This window comes from Cyprinodon tularosa, unplaced genomic scaffold (assembly GCF_016077235.1).
Source record: "Cyprinodon tularosa strain WSP-4 unplaced genomic scaffold, ASM1607723v1 ctg192, whole genome shotgun sequence".
Lineage (NCBI taxonomy): Eukaryota > Metazoa > Chordata > Actinopteri > Cyprinodontiformes > Cyprinodontidae > Cyprinodon > Cyprinodon tularosa.
In genome coordinates this window covers 684,141-706,639 of record NW_024038688.1, presented here as the reverse complement: position 1 = coordinate 706,639, position 22,499 = coordinate 684,141, and the positions used below count along the sequence as shown (strand labels likewise).

Genomic DNA, 22,499 nt, shown 5'->3' with positions numbered 1-22,499 from the left:
CTATGTAAAGGAACCTCATCACTTGAGAAGGTAGGTGATGCGGACGTCGTGGAAGACATTTTGTCCCGTAACGCTCGCCGTACTGTTGGGGGGGAGAAGCGGTGGGGGGGAAATGTTCATGTTGCTGCAGTCTGCAGTCAGACCGCTAGATGTCGCTAAAAGTTACACACTGTAGCTTTAAGGGAGCATGAAAAACACAAAAAAAAATGAAAATGTACTATATAAGCAGCTAAGTTTTAATTAGAGTTGCAAAATTTTCTGTCAGGGGAAAAATACAGAAACATTGAGGAAGACCTGGTTCAAAGGCTCTCAAATTGGATAAAATAGCCAGAATCGATGATGATTCTGGTGTGGCTGTTTCATGACTTTTAAAGATGTGGTGAAGAGTTAATTCATAAGAGAAATACAGTTTTCAGTTTTTTGAGAGTGAATACTGGACAGTTATGATAAAAGAATGGCAAAACATTTTTGTTTATATAGCTCAGCCAAATCCGAGAAATCACAATAGCAACTGCCTTCGAAACTAAATGCTTCTGCTCCAGCTGCAAAACCGGTGACCTCATATCGGGACATTGCTCTTGTCTGGCAGAAGCTAATAAGACAGTTTTTTTATTTGTTGTTGTTTTTTTTCCAATAATTAATTTCTGCTGTTATTTGTAAAGCATGGTATTATCTAAATACTAAAGAGCAGAGTGGGCTCTTTGAGTGTATTTGGACAAGAAGACAATTCAGCATCTAACTATAAAAGAGATTTGGTTACAAAGTAAAACGCATTCACTTTAGGGAAATGCAAAATAAAATCTCTCAACCACAAGGGAAAACAGTCAGTTTTGTCCTATTTTGAACCACATATCGTGTATATAGCGGGTAGGGCAGAATGGGACATAAGCAGTTAATAGAATGTCTCAATAAACAGAATACCTGACCTGTAAAAGGTTTTGATTCTGCACTTTGCATTGTCTTTGTACTGAATTGTGCTATACAAATACATTTGCCTTGCCTTTAAAAAAATAAATAAATAAACAGATGGCTGCCATAGAATCACCTCTAACTGCATCATCCAGTGGCCTACATTTTTAAACTGTCCCTGCTATGCTTTCATTTTCTTTAAATGTAGTTACTATATCTGCTCTAGTGAGAGTATGCAACGGCAGACTGGTAATGAAGTCAGGCTTTGCAGTCTTTGCAGACTGTTTTTTTTATACTGGTTTTTAATTAAATGTTTTTATTATCTGACCTTGTCAAATTTGAGTTATTTTTTCAATCAAAATCTGCTCAGAAGAGACTCTGCTGACGCTGTGTAGATGAAGCTATCCATGAACTGTAGTCAGTTCAACCAGTGCAACCCTTGCTCTCTTATGGTATAAATAGCCCAGGATAGCCCTGCTCTTCATTATTGTTGAATGATGTTTTCAGGCATTTATACCATGTGGAGTCTAAAGTAAGTACTCTGGGTCTACAACAATTTGGTTAACAAATATTATTATCAGGTATTCAAGAAAGAAATTAGTCCAAATATGGTTCTAAATCCTTCATTAGGAATGGGCAATTCATTGTAAAACATTGCTCCATATAAAGTGATATAGCAAACAATGAGTAAATTACAATAAAGTGCCCCATGCACATGACAGTTATTGCACAGTTGTCTACTGTATAATCTACCACATGGCACCAGCACTTAAACTATACAAATATATACTAAATATTAAATATTGCTTGTCCTAAATGCTCATTAACTGAATTATGAAAGCTACAAAAAAGCAGCAAACCTATCTACCTCCACCATGATATTTAACTTCATTGATAACTCCCCATTCAGTTTATATTGAATAGTAAACAGAATATTAAATAAATGATCATTAATTCCACATACACATACAGGGTATAAAGGTGTGATGCTGGGATTTGGCATTCTTAAGTGTCTGTTGTGTTTCTATCGTGTTATGAATGGTCCACTGTGTGTCACTGTAGATACTCGTTGAGAGCATGATTCGAATTTTCTTCACCCTAACTGACACTTTGCAGCCAGGGATTTTCTTCTTACATTTGTATTTTTTAGTACCTACAGTAGAACTCAGGACAATTTAGCTTTAGTAGTTCCTGTTAGCATATTGTTCATTTTTTTTAGATTTAGTCTTGATGTGAGTTGGACTGATAAGTTATGCACCTTTTCCAGCTGAACAGAAGCTCTTAGGCGATCACACACCGGTTTTTGTATCTCTCCTTTATCATCTTTATTTCTTCTTCATGTTTGATCTTTAAATCTTCCAGTTTCTTTTCTCTTTTTGCAATTTCGTCTTTATATATTTTCTCTATAGCCTCTCTTTGTTCAAGGTGTTCTTCCAACAGACCTGCAAAATTTGTCCTGTATTTCCCCTTAAATTCATTGTACTCTTGAGCTCGCTCTCTAGCATCCTCTTCGTATTTCTCCTTGAGGTTTTTTTCTTTCATATCATACTCTTCCATCAAATTTTCCAGTTTTTCCTCTTCTTTTCTTATTTCTTCATCCTCACTTTCAACCTGTTTTTCAAACATCTTTTTGCTCTGATCATACTGGCTTTGAAGCTGTTTGAGGTTTGATTCAGCAGTTTTCCAGATTCTTTTGTTCTCTTTCTTGCGTTGTTCCCAGTACAGATTATTTTTTTCCTTTGTGCTCTCTTGTTCCTTTACTATACTTTCTCTGATTTGTTCCATTAAACTTTTCTTCTCCAGATCTGTTGTAGAATTTATTTTTTCCTCTAACTCCTTCAGCTTTGCTTCTGACTTCCTGCATTCCATCTCCTTCTCTTCCTTCTTCTTCTTCCTATCTTGCATTTCCTTTATTTCCTTATCTCTCCTAATCTTTTTGCTCTTATTGTTGATTTCAATTCTCATTTTTTCAAGTTCATTTAAATTTTCTTCTCTCTTTGCTGCTTTATCTGCTTTCTTTTCCTCCATGCTTTCTTGAATTTCTTTCACTTTTTTGCCCTGTTCTTCCATAAGCTTTTGAAGCTGACTCTGCATCTCCTCCTGACTTTCTTTCAGGATTTTTTCCACTTCTTTTCTGATTGCTTCCCCTGCTTCATTTAGCATTGCATTAGTGAAACAGTCACCACCGTTTCCCTCCAACATTTTCTCAATCTTTTCTATCAGCTCAGAGACCTGCTGTTTGTTATCTTTACTGTAGTTATTAAGCACATGGTACCTTCCTCCACAATCGTTAATTAGGCTCTTAATAAAATCATCAGCTTTTTTGATGTATTCTTCTGCAGACATCAAATGATGATCTAATGAGTCTCCTTTAGTGAAGAGGACGATGGTGAACTTTTTTGAAGCTTCACCAAAGACTTTTTTCACCAGTTTTAAAGTGTCCTTCTCTTCTTCAGTAAACCTATCAATTTTCAACACCAGGAGGAAGACATGTGGTCCTGGAGCCAGAAGAGTGATGCATTTAGTCATCTCCTCATTGACTTCTTCATTGGACATACTGGTGTCAAACAGTCCAGGAGTATCCACCACAGTGATTGTGCGACCAGCCACCTCACTCCGTCCTTTCTGGCAGTACCTGGTCACTGAACTATTGCCAGGGTCAGCTTTAAATTCCTCTCTTCCCAGAATGGTGTTTCCAGAGGAGCTCTTTCCACAGCCGGTCTTTCCGATCAGCACAATCCTAAGACCATCATTGACACCTGGAGGGAAAAAAAATCTAAGAGTCAGGAAGATATAAGCCGTGCGTGCATGATATGACTTGTTGTCAAGGATGTCAAATCCTGATGTAAAGTTCATGAAAAAAGAATGAATCTGCACCCTGTTCAAGTTAAAAGATTATTACCATGAGGCAAAAATGATATGGTCTATGTGAGGTTTGGAACTGATCTACATTTATCCCAATTGGAGTTATTTTAATTTTAAGTAGATTATCATGATTGACTCCTTTGTGAATCTTTTTCTAATTAGATTTTGGTCGTGGGCAAGACACTGTCTGGATGGAGTAAAGAGTGGGTAACAGTAGAGAAGCTGCAGAGATGTGTGTTAAACTACAACTCTGCTTCCTGGTCTGCACCCTGGGTGGTCAGGGTTTTGGAGGACTAATAAATGTGGCCAGATTCCTAGAAAGAAGAGCTGCACCATCCAAAGTGGGATGGATGCCGTCTCTCCGAATCAGACCAGGCTTTCCCCAAAAGGATTACCAATTATTAATGTAGCCCACGTTGTTTTTAGGACACCACCTTGACAACCAGCGGTTGAATGACGGCATGCGGCTAAATATGTCATCACTGGTCAGATCAGGGAGGGGACCGGAGAAAATTACGGAGTCCGATATTTTGTTGGCAAACTTAAACACAGAAGCAACATTAATTTTAGTGACCTCCGATCGGTGTAACTGGGTGTCATTACCGGTAGGGTGAATAACAATCTTACTTTATTTAACCTTATCCTTAGCCAGCAGCTTCAGGTAGGATTTGATGTCGCCCGTTCTGGCCCCCGGCAAACATTTGACTATGGTCCCTGGTGTCTTTAATGTCAAGTTTCTGACTATGGAGCTGCTAATAACCAGGGTAGCCTTCACTGAGCGGGGCAAACCTGTTAGAAAGGTGGACGTATTGGTGGTCACCAGTGGGCAGAGATCCACGACAACGCTTTCTGCGTACCATTACCCAATCGCCTGGTTCCTCAGGCACTTTGGAGGACAACTACGTGTGGGACCTATTTTCACTCCTGGATGTTCAACAGCCTGAAGCCTGGATTCTAACTCTGACACCCTCGCCTCCAAAGCTACAAAACTACTACACTTATTACACATCCCATTATCACTAAAGGAGGACGAGGAATAACTGAACATCTGACACAGAGAGCAGGAGAGAGGAGAGGAAGAAGGAAGAGAAGAGTCAAAGGAGGGGGAGGGGGAAGCCATAGCTATGTTAAGCTAGCGCTAGCCTAGGCTAGCTACTCTTTAGAACCAGAAATAAAACCATGTGAAAGCGACAACTCCTCAGTAGAGAAGTGCAGCACAAGGTGCTATGTTTTAAAGTGCTTCTGAAAAGTTAGTTACTGAGATACAGAGATATCACAGCAAAAAAAAACTTAATTCAGAAGGAGATAGCCTGAACAACACGCTGCAAAGCAGTCAAAACAGGAAGTGAACATAGCCCAGCATAGCCGGGGCCACCCCCTGGTGGCGCCCTTGTGCTACTGTAATTGTGTGGAGAGATCATCACTACTTTTCGCTCCCTTTTGCTCACCTAACTCCGCCTCCCCGCACGGTGCCTGCCCCGTGTTGATTCTCTACTACTGTCACAACAAATCCCATGAGGACCCTTACGAGGAGAGCTCTTGTAAAGCATTTTTTCCATTTTCATACATTTTTCACAAAGCTCCAGGGACTTGTAAGGGGGGCATTAAAGAGCCACAGGCGGCTCTGGAGCAGTGGGTTGCCGACCCCTGAACTAGCTAGACATTTGGACACTCATCAAAAATGGCATAACCACTTTATAATGTCCTATATAGTGATTAGGGCAGATATTCAGACACAGCTGCAGAAGACCCTGACATCAAACTCAACCCAGACACCAATGGCAACTCCAGGAAAGGTGAATAAAGTAAAAATATTAATAATAATAATAACTTTGTTGGGTACAAGGGCGAACCAATGGGACAAGCGGAAGATTGCAGCAGTTCTGTATTTTGGCCACAAGTAGCATTATCATTAGAAAACTCTGAAATGCCTATTTAAGAAAATTCTATACTTCATGCAAAAAATTGTTTCTGTCTTTAATTTGAAATAAAAATGTATCTTTCGGATCATTTGTAAGACAGAATGCAACAGAAGATTCTGGCTACAGCTTTTAGAATCTGAAACAACTAACTGAGCCACAGTCGGCGGTCGCTTCTGAGCCTGTTCCTGAGCTGTCGAGGAGGGGACGGGGTACCCCGTGGGGGTACCTGCTGAAGTTTGGGCGTCATCCTCCTGAGAAGCTGCTTCGCCTCCGGCCCCGCGGCCGCACCCCAGAGCGTCAGCTTCGCCTCCGGCCCCGCGGCAGACGCCCGGAGCGTCGGCTTCGCCGTCGGCCCCGCAGCAGACCCCCGGAGCGTCGGCTTCGCCTTCGACCCCGTGGCAGACCCCCAAAGTGTCAGCTTCGCCTCCGACCCCGCAGCCGGCCACCTAAGACTCTGCTCCGTTACCGGATCCTAGGCCGGCCTCCAGAACCTCTGCCATTCCTCCGGCCCGGCAGTGGTTCCCCTAAGACGCTGCTTCGTCCCCAGCCCCATGGTCGACCTCCTGAGCATCTGTCTCGCCTCCGGCCCAGCGGTAGGCCCCCTGAGAATCGGCCTCGCTTCCGTCCCAACGGTCGGCCTCCTGAGCATCTGCTACGCTTCAGCTGCCGGTCCCTCGGCCGGCCACCTGAGACTTTGTCCCGCTGCCGGTCCCTCGGCCGGCCACCTGAGACTTTGTCCCGCTGCCGGTCCCTCGGCCGGCCACCTGAGACTCTGTCCCGCTGCCGGTGCCACGACCGGCCACCTGAGACTCTGTCCCGCTGCGGGTGCCACGACCGGCCACCGGAAACGTTGCCCAAAAAATCGTCTGGGTTTTCTTTTGTTTTCGTCCACCGTAAGTGGATCGTTTTTTGTTCTGGACTTTGTTTTTGTTTTTGCCCTCCTGGCCTGTTTCCTCCATCGCCCACTCTGGGTGGGTTGTTTTTTGTTTTCTGGACTCTGTTTTTTGTTTCTGGCCCTCCTTGCCTTAGTGCCCCCTCCGCCCACCCTGGGTGGGTTGTTTTTTGTTTATTTTTGTTGGACTTTTTAAGGGGGCGTCTGGAATCCGCCCTTGAGGGGGGGGTACTGTTAGGATCCTCAGGCTTGCCCTCCAGAGGGCGCCGAGGATCCTCTTCTGCTCTGTGTTTTTCCTTAGGGTTGGAGTTACTGTGGGGATCTGTAGACTACCCTCTGTCTCCAGCAGAGTGCGCCGTGGGTCTTCTGGAGCTGGAGCCTCCCTGCACACCTGTTGCTAATCCTCTCATCAGAAGACCTCTCCTATATAAGCTGACTTCAGACCTTGCCTCAACGCCGCAGTGTTGATCTTAGTTGGTTAGCTTCCTGAGCCTCTGTTACAGAAGAATCTTAGTTATCTCTAGTGTGAGATCAGATTCTAACTCTTCCTTGTTTCTGCCTCACAGGAATCCTGTCTCTTTGTGAAGCTCTGGATGAGCTTAATCTCCTGTCTCCTCGTGAAGCTCTGGATGAGCTTAACCTCCTGTCTCCTCGTGACCTCCTGTCTCCTCGTGAAGCTCTGGATGAGCTTAACCTCCTGTCTCCTCGTGAAGCTCTGGAAGAGCTGCCTCACAGGCAACCTGTCTCTGGCCTGCAGCTCTAGGTGAGCTTAACCTGCTATCTGCCCTGGTGAGCCAACCTGAAGATTCCTATGTGAATTTTACCTGAAGACTACTATGTGGAGTTTACCTGAAGGTTCCTATGTGGAATCAGCCTGAAGAACCCAATGTGGAAATTCCCCTGTTGTTCTCTGCAATGAGCTGGAAGCTCAGCCTGAAGAATCCTATGTGGTTATTCCCTGTTGTTCTCTGCAGTGAGCTGGTAGCTCAAATCTAGGACTGCCATGCTAAGCCTGAAGCTAGATGCTTAGCCTCTCATGAACTCTGCTAACCAACAGTCTCCAGTCCCAGTCAAGACTCCAGTGAACCAGCCCCTGACCAATTCCAGTCCCAGTGCATTAACATTGTGTTTCTGAACTTTTAATAAACATTTGAACTTTTTCCCTGCCTCCTCCGTGTGTGTTCTGCATCTTGGGCTTGCCTCCATAACCCATCATGACAGCAACAACACAAAAGTGAAGAGCAACCAATTTGTATTTGACAGCAACATTTTTTTATATTTTAACAACTCTTCCTACTATATCCATTGGTTGTGCTGTTATTTTTATATCTCTCTTTGCAGGTGAAGAAGAAGTCTGAAGACATTTTATCATTGTCTCACTTTTATCTCCTGTTTCTTTCATCTTTTCTCCTTTTTCTTGTTTTTCCTTTCCTGTTGTACTTTTCCTTTGCAATGTCCAAATAATCTGAAATACTGCCTGCATGAATTATAATAAAGCTAGTTGCATGCATAAATCAAGTGGAACATTATGACGAAAGCCGTACTGCTGCACTTGTTAAGTTAAAATCTTTTGGGCTCTTTTTTGCATCAACACAATTATTCTTATTGCCACATTGTCAGACAGAACACTAGGGGGGGAAAAAATGCTTCCAGAAGCTTCAAGATTCAAATGACCTGCAAAAATAGTGAGGGCACAAAAATGTTTCATAAAACACTACACAGAAACACAAATAAGGCCCCACAAAACTACTAAAGGTGAAGATGCATATGATCTCCAAGAAGCCCTATTTTGAGACAAACATAAGCTCAAAAAACATTACATGTAGACATAAATGAGTTTTGTTTTCGCATCTGGACTGGAGTCGTAACAGGAAGCCCGGGCCACAGGCGGCTACTCTCTACTAGCGTAGTAGCACTAGACATCTTCCAGGCATGTGAGTAAAACTAGCAGCAGTTCAGTGGACAGGATGAATGAATGGTAGCCGGCACGTGGATGACATCAACAGTTTAGTTTGTGCCTTCAAGATGTTCGTCCATAGAAAGACGTTACTTGGAGATAACGGAATATCTTCAGAACGGCTCCAAATATACACAACCTTATATGGGTGAGTAGAACATTATGTAATAACGTAAAATCAAGGGGCCCCATGTAAAAAAAACGAAGTTCCCCTTTAAGTGGGGGTAATAATTCAGAATGCATAACATTCCACCGGTAACATTTTTACCAGCAGGTGGAGCCATTACGCGCAGCTCCCAGCTGACACCAAAAGTTCCAGAGCCCCACACCTCTGGAACTGTTATAGCTAGAGGTCTGACATTGTCTGCATTTGTGGTTGACATTATGCAGAAAAATATAATACAATAAAACCTGCTTTCTCTCAAAAAGGTCTTTATTACTGCTGTTCAAAAAAGAGATATTTCCGAGAATAAAAAAAACAACTTTGAGTCATGTTTGAACTGATGCAGGTTGGTCTGTGTTCTAGTCACACAATTTAATTTAATTAAATGGAATATATTTATATATAAGGAAACTAGAGGGTGTTAACTTTCAAAAAATGTATTGCACATGTAATTTGGGCTTACAAATCTACAAAATTGTTTGCTTTTCCATTTTAGATTTTTCAAAATAGGTTAGGATTACCTAAAATGAGGTGGATAGAGAGATTAAAGACTGAGGAATCTTACCCTTTGACTTTGGCACAAAGTTTTTTAGGCTGATGTTTCGTTTGGGTTTCTGCATCTTCTTGGCGGCAACCCGGGCTGATGGTGACTGGTGCTGCCCAGAGACTACAAGACAACAATTATCCAAATTACATGTTCTTATCATAGGGCAATGCAGGTTTATTTCTATAGAAAATATCACTAACCAGACAATGTTACTGGCGATTATAATGCTTTAAATGAAGAAAACATGAAAAAGTACATTGCACTAGCATAAGAAGGGAAGGTAAAAAAAATAATAATAATTAAAAACACTAAAATTAATTATGTTTTAGCTAACATTAAAAAGGTGAAAGGGAGAAAAACTGTTTTAATAGAACAGTCAGAGTCAACTCTGGAGAAAAGCAGACCAAGAAGTAGAGTTGTAGTTTAACACGCCTCTCTGAGGCTTCTCTGCTGTTACCCACTCATTTCTCCATCCATACAGTCTCTTAAAATAACTCAAATTAGGGGAAAAGTTATAACTAATAAATGTGGTTTGTTTCACATGAGATATATTTTAATTACTTAAATTTGTGATAATCAAATTGATTCCATCCATCCATTTTCTTCGCCTTATCTGGGGTGGGGTCGCGGGGGTAGCAGCTTCAGTAGGGAGGCCCAGACATCCCTCTCCCCAGCCACTCTGACCTAAAGCTCATGACCATAGATGAGGGTAGGAACCTAGATCGACCAGTAAATCGAGAGCTTTGCTTTTTGGCTCAGCTCTCTCTTCACCACAACAGACCGGTACAGTGCACGCTTCACAGCAGACGCCGCACCAATCAGCCTATTGATCTTTCGCTCCATCTTCCCCTCATTCGTGAACAAGACCCCGAGACACTTAAACTCCTCCACAAGGGGTAGTACATCATCCCCAACCCGGAGAAGGCACTCTACCTTTTTCCAGCTTAAGACCATGGTCTTGGATTTGGAGGCACTGATCCTCATCCCGGCCGCTTCACACCTTGGCTGCGCCTAGAAATTCTGTCCATAAAAGTTATGAACAGAATCGGTAACAAAGGGCAACCTTGGCAGAGTCCAATCCTCACCGGAAACGAGTCAGACTTACTGCTGGCAATGCGGACCAGGCTCTGACACCGGTCATACAGAGACCTAACAGCCCCTATTAAAGGGCCCGGTACTTCATACTCCCGGAGTACCCCCCACAGGACCCCCCGAGGGACACGGTTGAATGCCTTCTCCAGATCCATAAAACACATGTAGACTGGTTAGGCAAACTCCCATGCAACCTCCAGAATCCTGCTGAAGGTATAGAGCTGATCCAGTGTTCCCCGGCCTGGACGAAAACCCCACAGCTCCTCCTGAATCCGGGATTCGACTATCCGACGGACCCTCCTTTCCAGAACCCTACAATAGACCTTACCAGGGAGTTTTAAGAGTGTGATTCCTCTGTAATTGGAAACACACCCTCCGCTCCCCTTTTTCAAATAGAGGGACCACCACCCCGGTCTGCCAATCTAGTGGAACTTCCCCTGATGTCCACGCGATGTTGCCTTGCCACCGAGGAGCTTTCTAACCACCTCGTGACTTCAGCAACAGAGATGGGAGGACCCAAGCCGGAGCCCCAATGCTCTGCTTCCTCGATGGAAGACGTGTTGGTGGGATTAAGGAGGTCTTCGAAGTACTCAGCATCTGAGGTAACTATAGAATCTGAACAAGGTTTAGACTGCTTTGATCCAGCTGAACTTTCAGAGTTAGCAAAACTATTACCCTCATCTAAGCCTTCAACATGCATGTTTGATCCAATTTCAACCAAGTTATTTAAGGAAGGGTTCCCTCTAATTTCCTTTTCCCTTTTAGATGTGATTAATCTATCCCTTTGTGTTAATCTATCCTTTTAAATCATGGTGCCGCCTGTAGGCAGCGGCCTGATACAGCTCTAGACAAATCCACAAAATATGCCACCTAGAATGCTATAAACTAGGTATTGATCCTGCAACTATGACTGCCAGTGCCTGCTGGAGCTACTGTCACAAAAAAAAATTTCTGGATACAGCCAATCTTAATAGGGACAGATATGAGGCTCATGGGGCAGCCCATGCTTAAGAAAAGACCAAAGGAGGTGGTGTGCTAGGAAACAAAAGAGGGGCTGCAGAGGTAACAGTGAAGCTAGAAGGAATTCCCACAGAACACCGATCCCATCAATCCTGCTATCCGCTCACTGGATAAAAAAATGTATAAGCTCAGACTCGAACTCTCTTCAACAAAGGAGATTAGTAACTGCTGGCTGCTCCATCATCCTGACTGAGGCTTCATTCACTGATACGGGACAATGCTGTTAGCCTTGAGGGGTTCTCACTATACAGCGTCGATAGTAACAGCCCACTTAGCGGTAAGATAAGACGAAGTGGGGTTTTTGTTTATATCAACAACTAGTTTTAAAAATGCTGGATCAGTCATCAGCAACTGCTTTCCAGACATCGAGGGCGTGTTCATCATTGCTGGGACTTTAACCAAGCTAAGTTGAAGACTGTGCTCCCTTATTTTTACCAACATATGGACTTTGCCACTTTGGGTCAAAACACTCTGGATTTAGCCTACTCTAACATCAAAGATGCATTCAGAGCACCTCCTCGCCCCTACCTCGAGTCATCTATTTGTCATGCTTATTCCTGCATACAGGCCTAATCAAATGAGGGCAAAACCAACAGCGAAAGAGGTCAGAGCGTGCACTGTGGGGGCCATGGAGAGGTTCAGAAGTATCTAAAAGCAAGGAACTCAGCCTTCAAGTCTGGAGTCGGAGAGGCATTGAGGAAATTGCAAGCTTACTGAGATTACTGAAGCAGAACCACAGCCAGAATATCTAGGATCTCTTCCACGATGCCAGCAACACCAGGAGGATGTGACAAGGCATATGGGCGATCACAGACTACAACACACCCTCCCTCCCGTTGGGTGTAGCTGATGCTGACTTTCTAAATGGACTAAACAACTTCTTTGGAAGGTGTGAGACACTAAAGAGCTCTCCAGCAGTGAAAGTTGTTCCCCATCAGGGAGAGGAGGCACTCTGCCATGACACAGCTGACATGTGGAAAACTGAAAGGAGAGTGAACCCAAGGAGGGCACCAGGCCCTGAATAACACACCTGGGCGGGTATTCAAGAAGTTTGCAGATCCATTGGCAGGTGTCCTCAGAAAATTTTTTTAACACCTTGCTGGACCAATCCGTAGAGCCAGCATGCTTTAAGTCTTCATAGAGGATCATCGGGGTATCACTTCCCTCCGTAAAAGACATTTGATTCCAGCACTGTGTGTTCTGAGCCCGTAACATCATCAGCGACCCCTCACACCCCACGGACCACAGACTGTTCTCTGTACCCGTAACCCTCTGGGACGAGGCTTTGCAGTATTTGATGTAGGGCCAGCAGGTTTTGCAACAGCTTTTTCCCCAGTGCCATAAGCCTGCTGAACTCTTAAGAATTCTAGTTAAGTCATGTCGAGACTCTACATCACACTGTAAACCTTGTACTTCTCATGCTGAATTTTCAAATCACTTTGAGGGACTATATTAAACCAAAATATGAACAAAGCTCTATTAATCAATGTTTTGGCTTATTAAATAATTGTTAACACACAGTTAATATGGATCAATCAGGCGTCAATGATAATATAATAAAAGTATATAATAATAACATCTAAAATAACAGTTATTGTTTTATTCATGGGCTGCACATTGGAACATGGGTAGCACTGCTCTCTTGCAGCAAGAAGATTTCAGGTTCAATTACTGGCCCGCGGTCTTTCTGCATGTAGTTTGCATGTCTCCTTGTGCATGCATGGGTTCTCTCCGGGTACTCCGGCTTCCTCACACAGTCAAAAAAAACATGAATGTTAGGTTAATTGGCTTCTCTAAATTCTGCTTAGGTGTGAGTGTGTGTGTGAATGTTTGTTTGTCCCGTTTGTGTCTGTGTTGCCCAGTGGTGGACTGGCGCCCTGTCCAGGGTGTACCCCGCCTCTCGCATGGATGGATGTTTTATTCATTCTTTAACAAATCCCACCAAAGGTAATGTAAGTATAATTGAAAAAGCCTGTAGGTTATGTATTTACCATAAAAAGCCCTAAATATTCAGAATGTCATATATAATGAGACTGGACTGGAAAAAAATACATATATATACATTGTTCTACTCACAATCTGGCCGAAGAAATGTAATGCTGTCTGTGCGACACTTGGGGATGGCTTTGTCTCCTAAAATCAAAATTCAGCAACGTTCTTTAAGTCATAAATAAGTGTACTATACAATTTTAATAAAAAACATTTAAAACCAACCAAAAAAAAATTCCACATTGTATTATGTTTATTTACTCCAGGAGTGTTTGAATATTTCATGTTAAGGCAACACTAAGTAACCTTTCAACCTTCATAAAATACTTTCATAAATATTGTGATTATACATTGACTTACACCTAGTTGAATGAGAACTCTGTCATGGCCCAAGGGGGTCTGTATCACTTCCACCAGCACTAACCAATGAGGAAGGTAGCATTGAAAAAATAAAGAAACTCTCTTTTGATATTTCAAATGATATATTCTTTTGTTAATTTTTCAGAAGGCATTCCACACAATTCATTTTTTGACACCTAATCCTTCTTGAACTTTGGCAACTACTTTTTAAAGTGAATGAAAACCCTTTATTAAAAAAAATCACAGCTCTGTTAAATTGATGTATGGTACATCTCACAGATTTAGTGAAGTAGGAGAGGTGTGCAAAAGCTGTCCAGCTTACAACTTCTTATTAGTTCCAAAATATTTAACTATTTAGTATTACAAACTTCTTTTGCTGGAATTTGCATTTTTTTTTAAAGTTAGCATGACATGATATGATACTGCTTTATTTCTGCAAAATTATGAAGTTATGTTAGCTCTAGATACAAAAGCAGTTCACTAAAATCTCAGGACTAAGATTAACCATTAAAAAAAGTGAAATTTTAGCATTGAAACATAGCAGTGACTATGTAATATCATACTCAAAAATACTATAAATTATGGTCGGCCAGTGATCTATCTACCAGCAGCAATCTCAGCGGTAACGTTGGTACCTGTGGAGGAGGGTCTGTCGTGAGATAAAAATCGTCCTATATCTCACAGCCCAATGCTGGCAAGTAAGAGCTTGCACTCTTCCCAAAAAGCAGCTCCACAGTTATTCCATGATCATTATTTTCATATTTAAAAATTTTGAAAGATCCCTTTTTAAAGACAATGACCTAAAGAATATATACCTATTTCGTAGATTTAATTACAATACTTAAACAACCTAAAAATGTGACGGGTGCAAAATTAAAAGCAACATAAAGCTGTAAAATCAAATACAAATCTAAAATATAGAATATATAATAAAGATAGTGTTAAATATACTAGGACTAAAAAATAATCAAATGTATATTTGTATCATTAATACAAGCACACATGTAATTAATTTTTTTTCATTCTGCAATTTTGTTCCCTGCCCAGCAGGTGGCACCCCAGTTGACTGAAACAGCTCTGGTGAAAGTTGTTGATGTTATTGTCATGGCCTTGGATGGTGGACTTGTATCTGTGCTTGTCTTGTTGCATCTCAGTGCTGCATTTTATACAGCTGATCATAATATTATTTTAGAAAGACTTCAATATTTTTGGTGGAATTAAAGGAACATCATTGGACTGGTTTAAATATTATCTATCTTATCGATTTCAGTTTGTTTACGATAATGAAAAATCTTTCACATACTCAAAGGTTACCTGTGGGGTACCACAGGGATCAGTGCTAGGACCAATTCTCTTTACTTTATATATGCTCCCAATCGGTAGAGTTATTAGACAGCATGGGATTAATTTCCAATGTTATGCTGATGATACCCAGCTATATCTGTCTATAAATCCAGATGAAGCTAACCCATTACATAGATTACAGGCATGTCTGAAGACATAAAAACCTGGATGACTCTTTACTTTCTCCTTCTGAATGCAGACAAAACCGAAGTTATAGTCTTTGAACCAGAGTGTTTGAAAAAAAGAAGATGATTAGTCAGTCACTTAATTTGGATGGGATTAAACTGATTTCAGATAATAAAGTAAAAAATCTTGGTGTTGCTTTTGATCAGGATCTGTCATTTAAATCCCATATCAAAGAGGTTTCTAGAATTTCCTTTTATTTGCGGAACATTGCAAAAATTAGAAATATCCTGTCCAGGGTTAATGCTGAGAAACTAGTCCATGCATTTGTTACTTCAAGGCTGGACTATTGTATTTTTTTACTATCAGGAAGTCTTCAAACTGTAGTTAAAAGTCTTCAGCTGATTAAAAATGCTGCAGCCAGAGTTCTGATGAAAATGAAAAAGAGAGATCACATCTCTCCTATCCTGGCTTCTCTTCATTGGCTTCCTGTTAAATCCAGAATATAATTTAAAATCCTCCTTTTCACATATAAAGCCTTAAATGGCCAAGCTCCATCTTATATCAGAGATTTGATTGTTCCTAACAGAGAACTTCGCTCTCAATCTGCAGGTTTACTAGTGGTTCCTAGAATTTCTAAAAATAGAATGGGAGGCAGATCTTTTAGTTACCAGGCTCCTCTCCTGTGGAACCAACTACCAATTTTAGTCCGTGAGGCAGACACCCTGTCTACTTTTAAGGCTAGGCTTAAAACTTTCCTTTTTGATAAAGCTTATAGTTAGAGTGGCTCAGGTTATCCTGGACTATCTCTATAGTCATGCTGCTATAGGCTTAGACTGCTGGAGGACATATGGACCCCTTTTTCATCATTTTGTATCTTCCCACTCTGCAGAATCTGTTAGTTCAATCTCTAACGTTATGCTTTGCTTTTTCTTATAGTGGCCTATAGAAATAAACTGAATTTAATTGAATATTTTTGAGGACTGTACTGATGCTGAGCTGAAAAAAATGTTTTTAGCACCCAGAACAATAGTGAGAAGTTCGGCATCCATTCTTTGCCTGCTTTGTATGTCACCTGTAGACGTTGCAAGGCGACAGAGCATTCGAGCAGTGAACTTTTCCAGCCTCCTTAATTTCACGTACTTCGAAGGACCCAGTTCAGGTAGACCAGGTCCTTGGAGGACACAACCACTAAAATCAAACACACCCATATGCTATTTGCTGATGCAGCCCTTTTGTTTTTATTATTTTACCTATTTTAGTGTAATAAAAGTTTTTTAGTCAGCGTTCCTGTGGATTTAAAGACAATTCAAAGGAAGATTGTTTTGTTGGTCCATCATCAGGCCTTATCTTTCTACAGATAAGATAATTGTTTATAATATCATTTGGTCCTTCAAATAGAGAGCTTAAGTTCTGTGGATTTGTTTTTTATCATATCTTCTTAAATGTTAATCAGCATTTACTTTTATAAGCCACAGTATTGATTTAAACTTTAACTCTCATACCTTCTCTCTACACTTTAAAGTGTCATTTATTGCATCTATTCTGACTGAGGAGGAACCAAAACAGCCCATATAAAAAACAAAAACAGATTTATCTAAGTGATAACACCAACTTTACAGCCTAGACTGTCCCCAGCAAAGTACAATTTGCAAGGAGTCTGCTTGTCATGCACTATATATTAAACATTAAACAGAAAAGGAGGACTTAATCCTTTTCTGTACTGTATTTTTAAACTGAAGGACTAGGTCTCCAGTAGTGACAGTCATGGAACTGATATGAAGAGGAATAAAATATTATAGTTGAACTATAGGGTGAAAACATTAGATAATTCTCAAAGAATTCTTCAAGATGGTGATGATTGCAGTACTGTATGTATTACCCATAATACCTGTCACCTCTTGACAACCAGTTTTATGTCTCTTATTCCAGAAGCTATGCCCTAAAGGGAAACCTGGTATGGCGAGCCTCTGGTCTGTAAAGAGCTTCAACCAGAATATGTCAGAGAGTAAGGAGTCACTGTCCATCAGACTCTTATATGCATTCCACCATCTTGCTTTGAATAACACTTTGCTATTATGTGAAGTTTCCCCCTGTTTACTCAGATTTATAAAATGGTCAGGTCTAAGCACCCAGATGTTTCCTTTGTCAAACCTTTTTTGCTTGCCTGGTGTTTGTCAAGTTTTTCATGCGACTAACAATTATCATGAAAATTCCAAACCAATAAAATAAATATTTGTAGTAAGTAGGGAATCAGTGACTTTAGATAAAAGTCACAAATTGTTTTCAGTACATGTTATGTATTTTACTGTACAACTTATAAACAAAATAATTGTATTTACATACCAAGTCTTGAACAATCCAAAGGTGAAGACACTTTATGGGGTTCAGAGCTGGGAGGGCCTGAGAGAAAATCGTTCCCAAACTTAATTTTTAATAATTGACACATCAGCTCTTCAGGGTCTTTTTGCAGTCTGATACAGTTATCTCCACACATTGTTATTGGGTTGTGAGGAGGCTGTTTGTCTATTGGGTTATTTGAACCCAACCTTTCCCATCCAGGTGTTGAGATCAACACCAGTGAATGCTTCAAAGCTTAATTACTGAAGAGGTCAAGAATCCTTTGAAAGCTTTTTTTTGTTGATCAGTGACATTCTCTTGAACAACTAAAAGAAAAACATGAGGTCCTTGAGGAAAGAGACTCACACAAACTTGTACATGTTCCTTAAGTTTGGATTCAGATATGCTTGGGCAAAGCAGGTCTGGGGTGTTTATCAGAGAGGTTTTTGTTGTCCTAATCTTCCCAGAGACTTTGATGGAGGTGTCTGGTTCTTTCTCTGTGTTGAACAGATTTGTACCCAGTAATAAATTTGCGACGGAACACTTGTCATACCAGCTTTCGCCGAGCAGAATAAGCCTCATTTCAGGCACTGAAACAACAAAGCAAAACATTTTTACACATTTATTAGTCATACCTTCATCTTTTTAGGTTAATGCTCCATGGGCAAGTATTTGTGTTTATGATAAACTTTGTGTGTATTTGTGTTTATGAAAAACTAAACATAATTGCATTGTAAATATGCGTAAACTTCCTTAACCTACATTTGCTTTCTGTCATCTGTGTTGTCTTTACTGTAATGCCTTAATATCTACACCACCCTTTAAGTTGTTTGGATCTTTTTCATTCCTTTTATGTCACTGTTGTGAGGTAATCTATAAGATTGCTATGCTCATGCAAAAATGGAACCCATGAATAACTTACCTCTGACTACAAAAATGGTTGTACTAGGGAGATCATAAAGCTTATGTCATAAACTAAGAACTTAGGACCCAATATTAAAGGCGAGACAGACAGTGGAAAAAAAAAATGCACCTCAAATCTCGCCGGCGTCAGCTGGAACGCCTTGCCAATAAAACTGGACTCACCATTCACAAAAATATGTACAAGGATCACATTGCACTGTACAAGACTTCCCTCTCCTCTGCCAAATCTGCATATTACTCTAACTTAATCCACTCCAACCGCCACAACTCCAAAACTCTCTTTTCCCTTCTCACTTCCATCACCAAACCTCCCGACTCCCTTCCCCATCATATGCAATCCGATGACTTCTGCAATAAACTTATGTCCTTTTTCGTCTCCAAAATCACAGATATCCATAAACACCTGACCTCATCTGGAGCTGCAGCTTCTGGAGGCGACCCTGCTACCCCCTACCCATCTTTTGCAACCACCCTCTCCAGTTTTGACCTTCCATCTGTTCAAGCCATTTCCGACTTCATTCATAAAACCAAAACTTCCACATGTCAGCTCGATCCTCTCCTGTCCACTCTGGTTAAATCCTGCTGTTCTTCACTTGCTCCTTTCATCACCAAAATCATCCACTCTTCCTTAAGCTCTGGTTCAGTCCCCTCTGCACTCAAAACCGCTACAGTCACCCCAATTCTGAAAAAACCTGGCCTGTACCCAACCGACTTCAATAACTTACGTCCCATATCCAATCTACCCTTCATATCCAAAATTCTTGAAAAATCTGTTGCCTCCCAACTCCACAACCACCTGATGTCCAATAATATTAACGAACAGTTTCAATCTAGCTTCCGTCCTCTGTACAGTACTGAAATCGCACTCATCAAGATCTCTGACGACCTCCTTATGGCTTCTGACTCTGGACTACTTTTCATCCTCATTCTCCTGGACCTTACAGCAGCCTTCGACACCATCTTCCATGCCACTCTCCTCAGTCGACTATCATCCATCGGTATCAGCCGCACCCCTCTAACCTGGTTCACTTCATACCTCTCAGATAGGACACAGTTCATACAACTCAAATCTCATAAATCCATCTACTTCCCCGTTTCTGCTGGTATGCTCCAAGGTTCTGTCCTGGGGCCCCTCCTGTTTATTATCTACATCCTCCCTCTTGGCTACATCCTCCGTAAGCATCATATCAAATTCCACTGCTACGTGGACGACACCCAGCTCTACCTTTCTACTCAACCATCTGCCTCACTCCCACCAATCTCCCTCACCCTCTGTCTCCAAGAAATCCATTTTTAGTTCTCATCCAACTTCCTAAAACTGAATAGCTCTAAAACCGAAGTCCTCCTAGTAGGCACACCTCACACTCTCTCCAAAGCTAATAACGTCTCGATTACCATCAATGATTCAACTGTCCTCCCCTCCCCTCAGGTTAAGAGTCTGGGTGTCGTCCTCGACAGCTCCCTCTCCTTCCAGTCCCACATTAACAACATCACCCAGTCTGCCTACTTCCATCTGCGTAACATCTCTCGTCTCCGTCCCTCCCTCACTCCCCAAACTACCGCCATTCTAGTTCACAGTCTCATCACTTCACGCATCGATTACTGTCATTCCCTTCTTTTTGGCCTTCCAAACAAGTCCCTCCAGAAACTACAGCTCCTCCAAAACTCTGCAGCACGCCTGATCACTCGGACCCCCATTTCTCATCATATCACTCCCATCCTGCAACAACTCCACTGGCTCCCCATCAAACAAAGAATCATCTTCAAACTCCTCCTAACTACATTCAAGGCCCTCCACAGCTTGGCTCCATCTTACATCTCAGATCTCCTTCACGTTAAAACCCCCACCCGCTCCCTACGATCCTCCCACACCTTCCAGCTCTCCGTTCCCTTGGCCCGTCTTGTCACAATGGGGAACCGGGCATTTAGTCGCTATGCTCCCCACCTCTGGAACTCCCTCCCTCCGGATCTCCGTACTCTGGACTCCTTCCCTCTTTTCAAATCCAGACTCAAAACTTTCCTGTTCAGACAGTCTTATCCCATCTAGTTCATATGGATCACTCCAATATTGATTTCTTCCTTTTCTTCCTTTGGCTTTATTTTACTTCCTGCTGTTTTGTTTTCTGTGGCATCTTTATGCTTGTACTTTTTAGCTTCCTGTTTTTAATGTTTTATCTGCCTGTACAGTGTCCTTGGGTGTTTTGATAAGGCACTTTCAAATAAAATGTATTATTATTATTATTATTATTATTTATTAACAGAGCAGAGCAGTGGCTGCGGAGGGGGAAGCAGGGGAACCACCCATCAATGGCAACTCTGGTTTAGAGACAAACACAGGTAAGTGACCACAATAATCTGATGGAAGATGGTTATCCATGTGAGTCACTTATCTGGTTTTAAAAGTTCAGTCTATCCTCTCAGAGCAAGGCAGGCTCTAGCTGATGGACTACCAACGAGATGCGGCTAGAGCCGCCCAGAGTGAAACCAGATGAAACAGCCCCAGTGAACGGGAAGGAGTCTGAGAGCAAGGTCAGTGAAGCACTTCAGAACAGGATGGTTCTGATTGTACAAAACAAAGCAGGGGGATGCTGGATTTATTTATTTTTTTTGGAAGTATGCAAAGCCTAATTAATATATTCTATTAACCTAGAGCAATATGGATGGTATGGTTGTTGCATGTCAGGTACGCCAGTCATTGACCTTGACCAAGGCACCTGACAGTAGAACTGCAGTTAATCCCTGGACTGGCATGGCTATCATTGCCCCTACATAGTCAGGGACAACTGCAGAGGAAAAATTTCCCACTGGCATCAGCTTCATAGTCATGGTAGGCCACTTCTTTGATTTTACTTTTTAAAATCTTTTGGTAATTAATCTATTAAGATTTGAAACAAAACTTCACAAAAAATTGCAAATGACACGAAACATTGATGAGAAAACGGATTGAAATATTAACATTCTTAAAGTTTTTTATATTTCTTATACATGGATGCCTTAAAATTGAAACTTTTGGTGGACAGATAAATTTGAATTAAAAGGATTTTACTTGTATGGAGACACATTTCATGTGATATATATGTGATATATATGTGAAGTATATAAATTGTCTGTCCATGCCAATTCCCGATTTTGCTAGCAACACCATTCGAGTTGATTTTTGACACTTTCTTTGTTAAAGTTACAGCCTGAAACCTGCCGAAGATTCCCTCCCGTCCTTATTTTCCACATTCTCTCAAATTGCACATTTATTGTCCAAGACTTATGAAATTCATACCACAGTCACAGAGAGCAGGTATGACAATGTGGAGAAACTTGCATAATTGTAAACACATTATTTCTCAAACTAAGCAGGGGAGGGAGATCTAGGCAACTTGAAACCTTGAACACGCCAAAGATTCCCTCCCCACCTTATTTTCCACATTCCCTCAAATCGCGTGTCTTTGCCGCTTCACCGTGATTGCTTTTCAGAACATCGTCACCTGCTCCACTGGTTGTGCCACTGAAGTTGAAAATGGAATGGCATATGCCCTCTGCTCCACCTTAATTTGGTCAGGCTACTTGTAACCACAGAGCCTACCAAATGTTGAAAGGGCAATATTATTGCAATTTCTGTTAATATATAATAGAAATGTACACGTTCAGTGATAAAATGTCACATTGCTGTAGCAATGGTCAGCGGTATCTTCTTTATAGCATGTCATCAAGAAAGTAAAGAGAGATTTTCCAATCCTTTTGGATCTCTCGTTCCATCCGTTTCAACTGTATAAAAAGAGTTGTCAATTTCCTCAACATTATGCTAGGTCACCTGTTAACTCATGAGTTCTGAGTTCATTTTGAATAACGTGACATTTATGTTGCTTTTCTGGTGATAGCAGGGATAATTTTAGCCAACTCTAGGTCTTTTTGTGGTGTAATTTAAATAACCATCAAAATAAACTAAAGGCGGTCGATCCCAATGACTCCTTTGCTTCAGTGTCACCTCTGAAAGGCAGAATATTGCTAGAAAAGTCAGAATGTCAATGATTAAGCTCACACAATATGTGTTGCGAGCC

At 41.4% G+C, this 22,499-nt stretch overlaps 1 protein-coding gene across 1 annotated transcript; it reads right to left on the bottom strand.

The window, feature by feature from the left end:
* Positions 1 to 2,190: 2,190 nt before the first annotated feature.
* LOC119782392 (immune-associated nucleotide-binding protein 6-like) lies at positions 2,191 to 17,725 on the bottom strand. Its single transcript, XM_038283342.1, has 4 exons — positions 17,530 to 17,725; positions 13,444 to 13,500; positions 9,274 to 9,375; positions 2,191 to 3,668 (listed from the first exon to the last, which is right to left on the bottom strand). Exons 1-4 carry the CDS (start codon positions 17,678 to 17,680, stop codon positions 2,191 to 2,193), a joined length of 1,788 nt encoding a protein of 595 aa, XP_038139270.1. The 5' UTR covers positions 17,681 to 17,725.
* Between the last annotated feature and the right edge of the window lie 4,774 nt (positions 17,726 to 22,499).

Coding starts and splice junctions, on each gene's coding strand:
- LOC119782392 (XM_038283342.1), bottom strand. CDS start 17,680: ATGTGTGGAGATAACTGTATCAGACTGCAAAAAGACCCTGAAGAGCTG. Junction 13,501..17,529: donor TTTGGATTGTTCAAGACTTG/GTATGTAAATAC, acceptor TTTTGATTTTAG/GAGACAAAGCCATCCCCAAG. Junction 9,376..13,443: donor TACATTTCTTCGGCCAGATT/GTGAGTAGAACA, acceptor GTTGTCTTGTAG/TCTCTGGGCAGCACCAGTCA.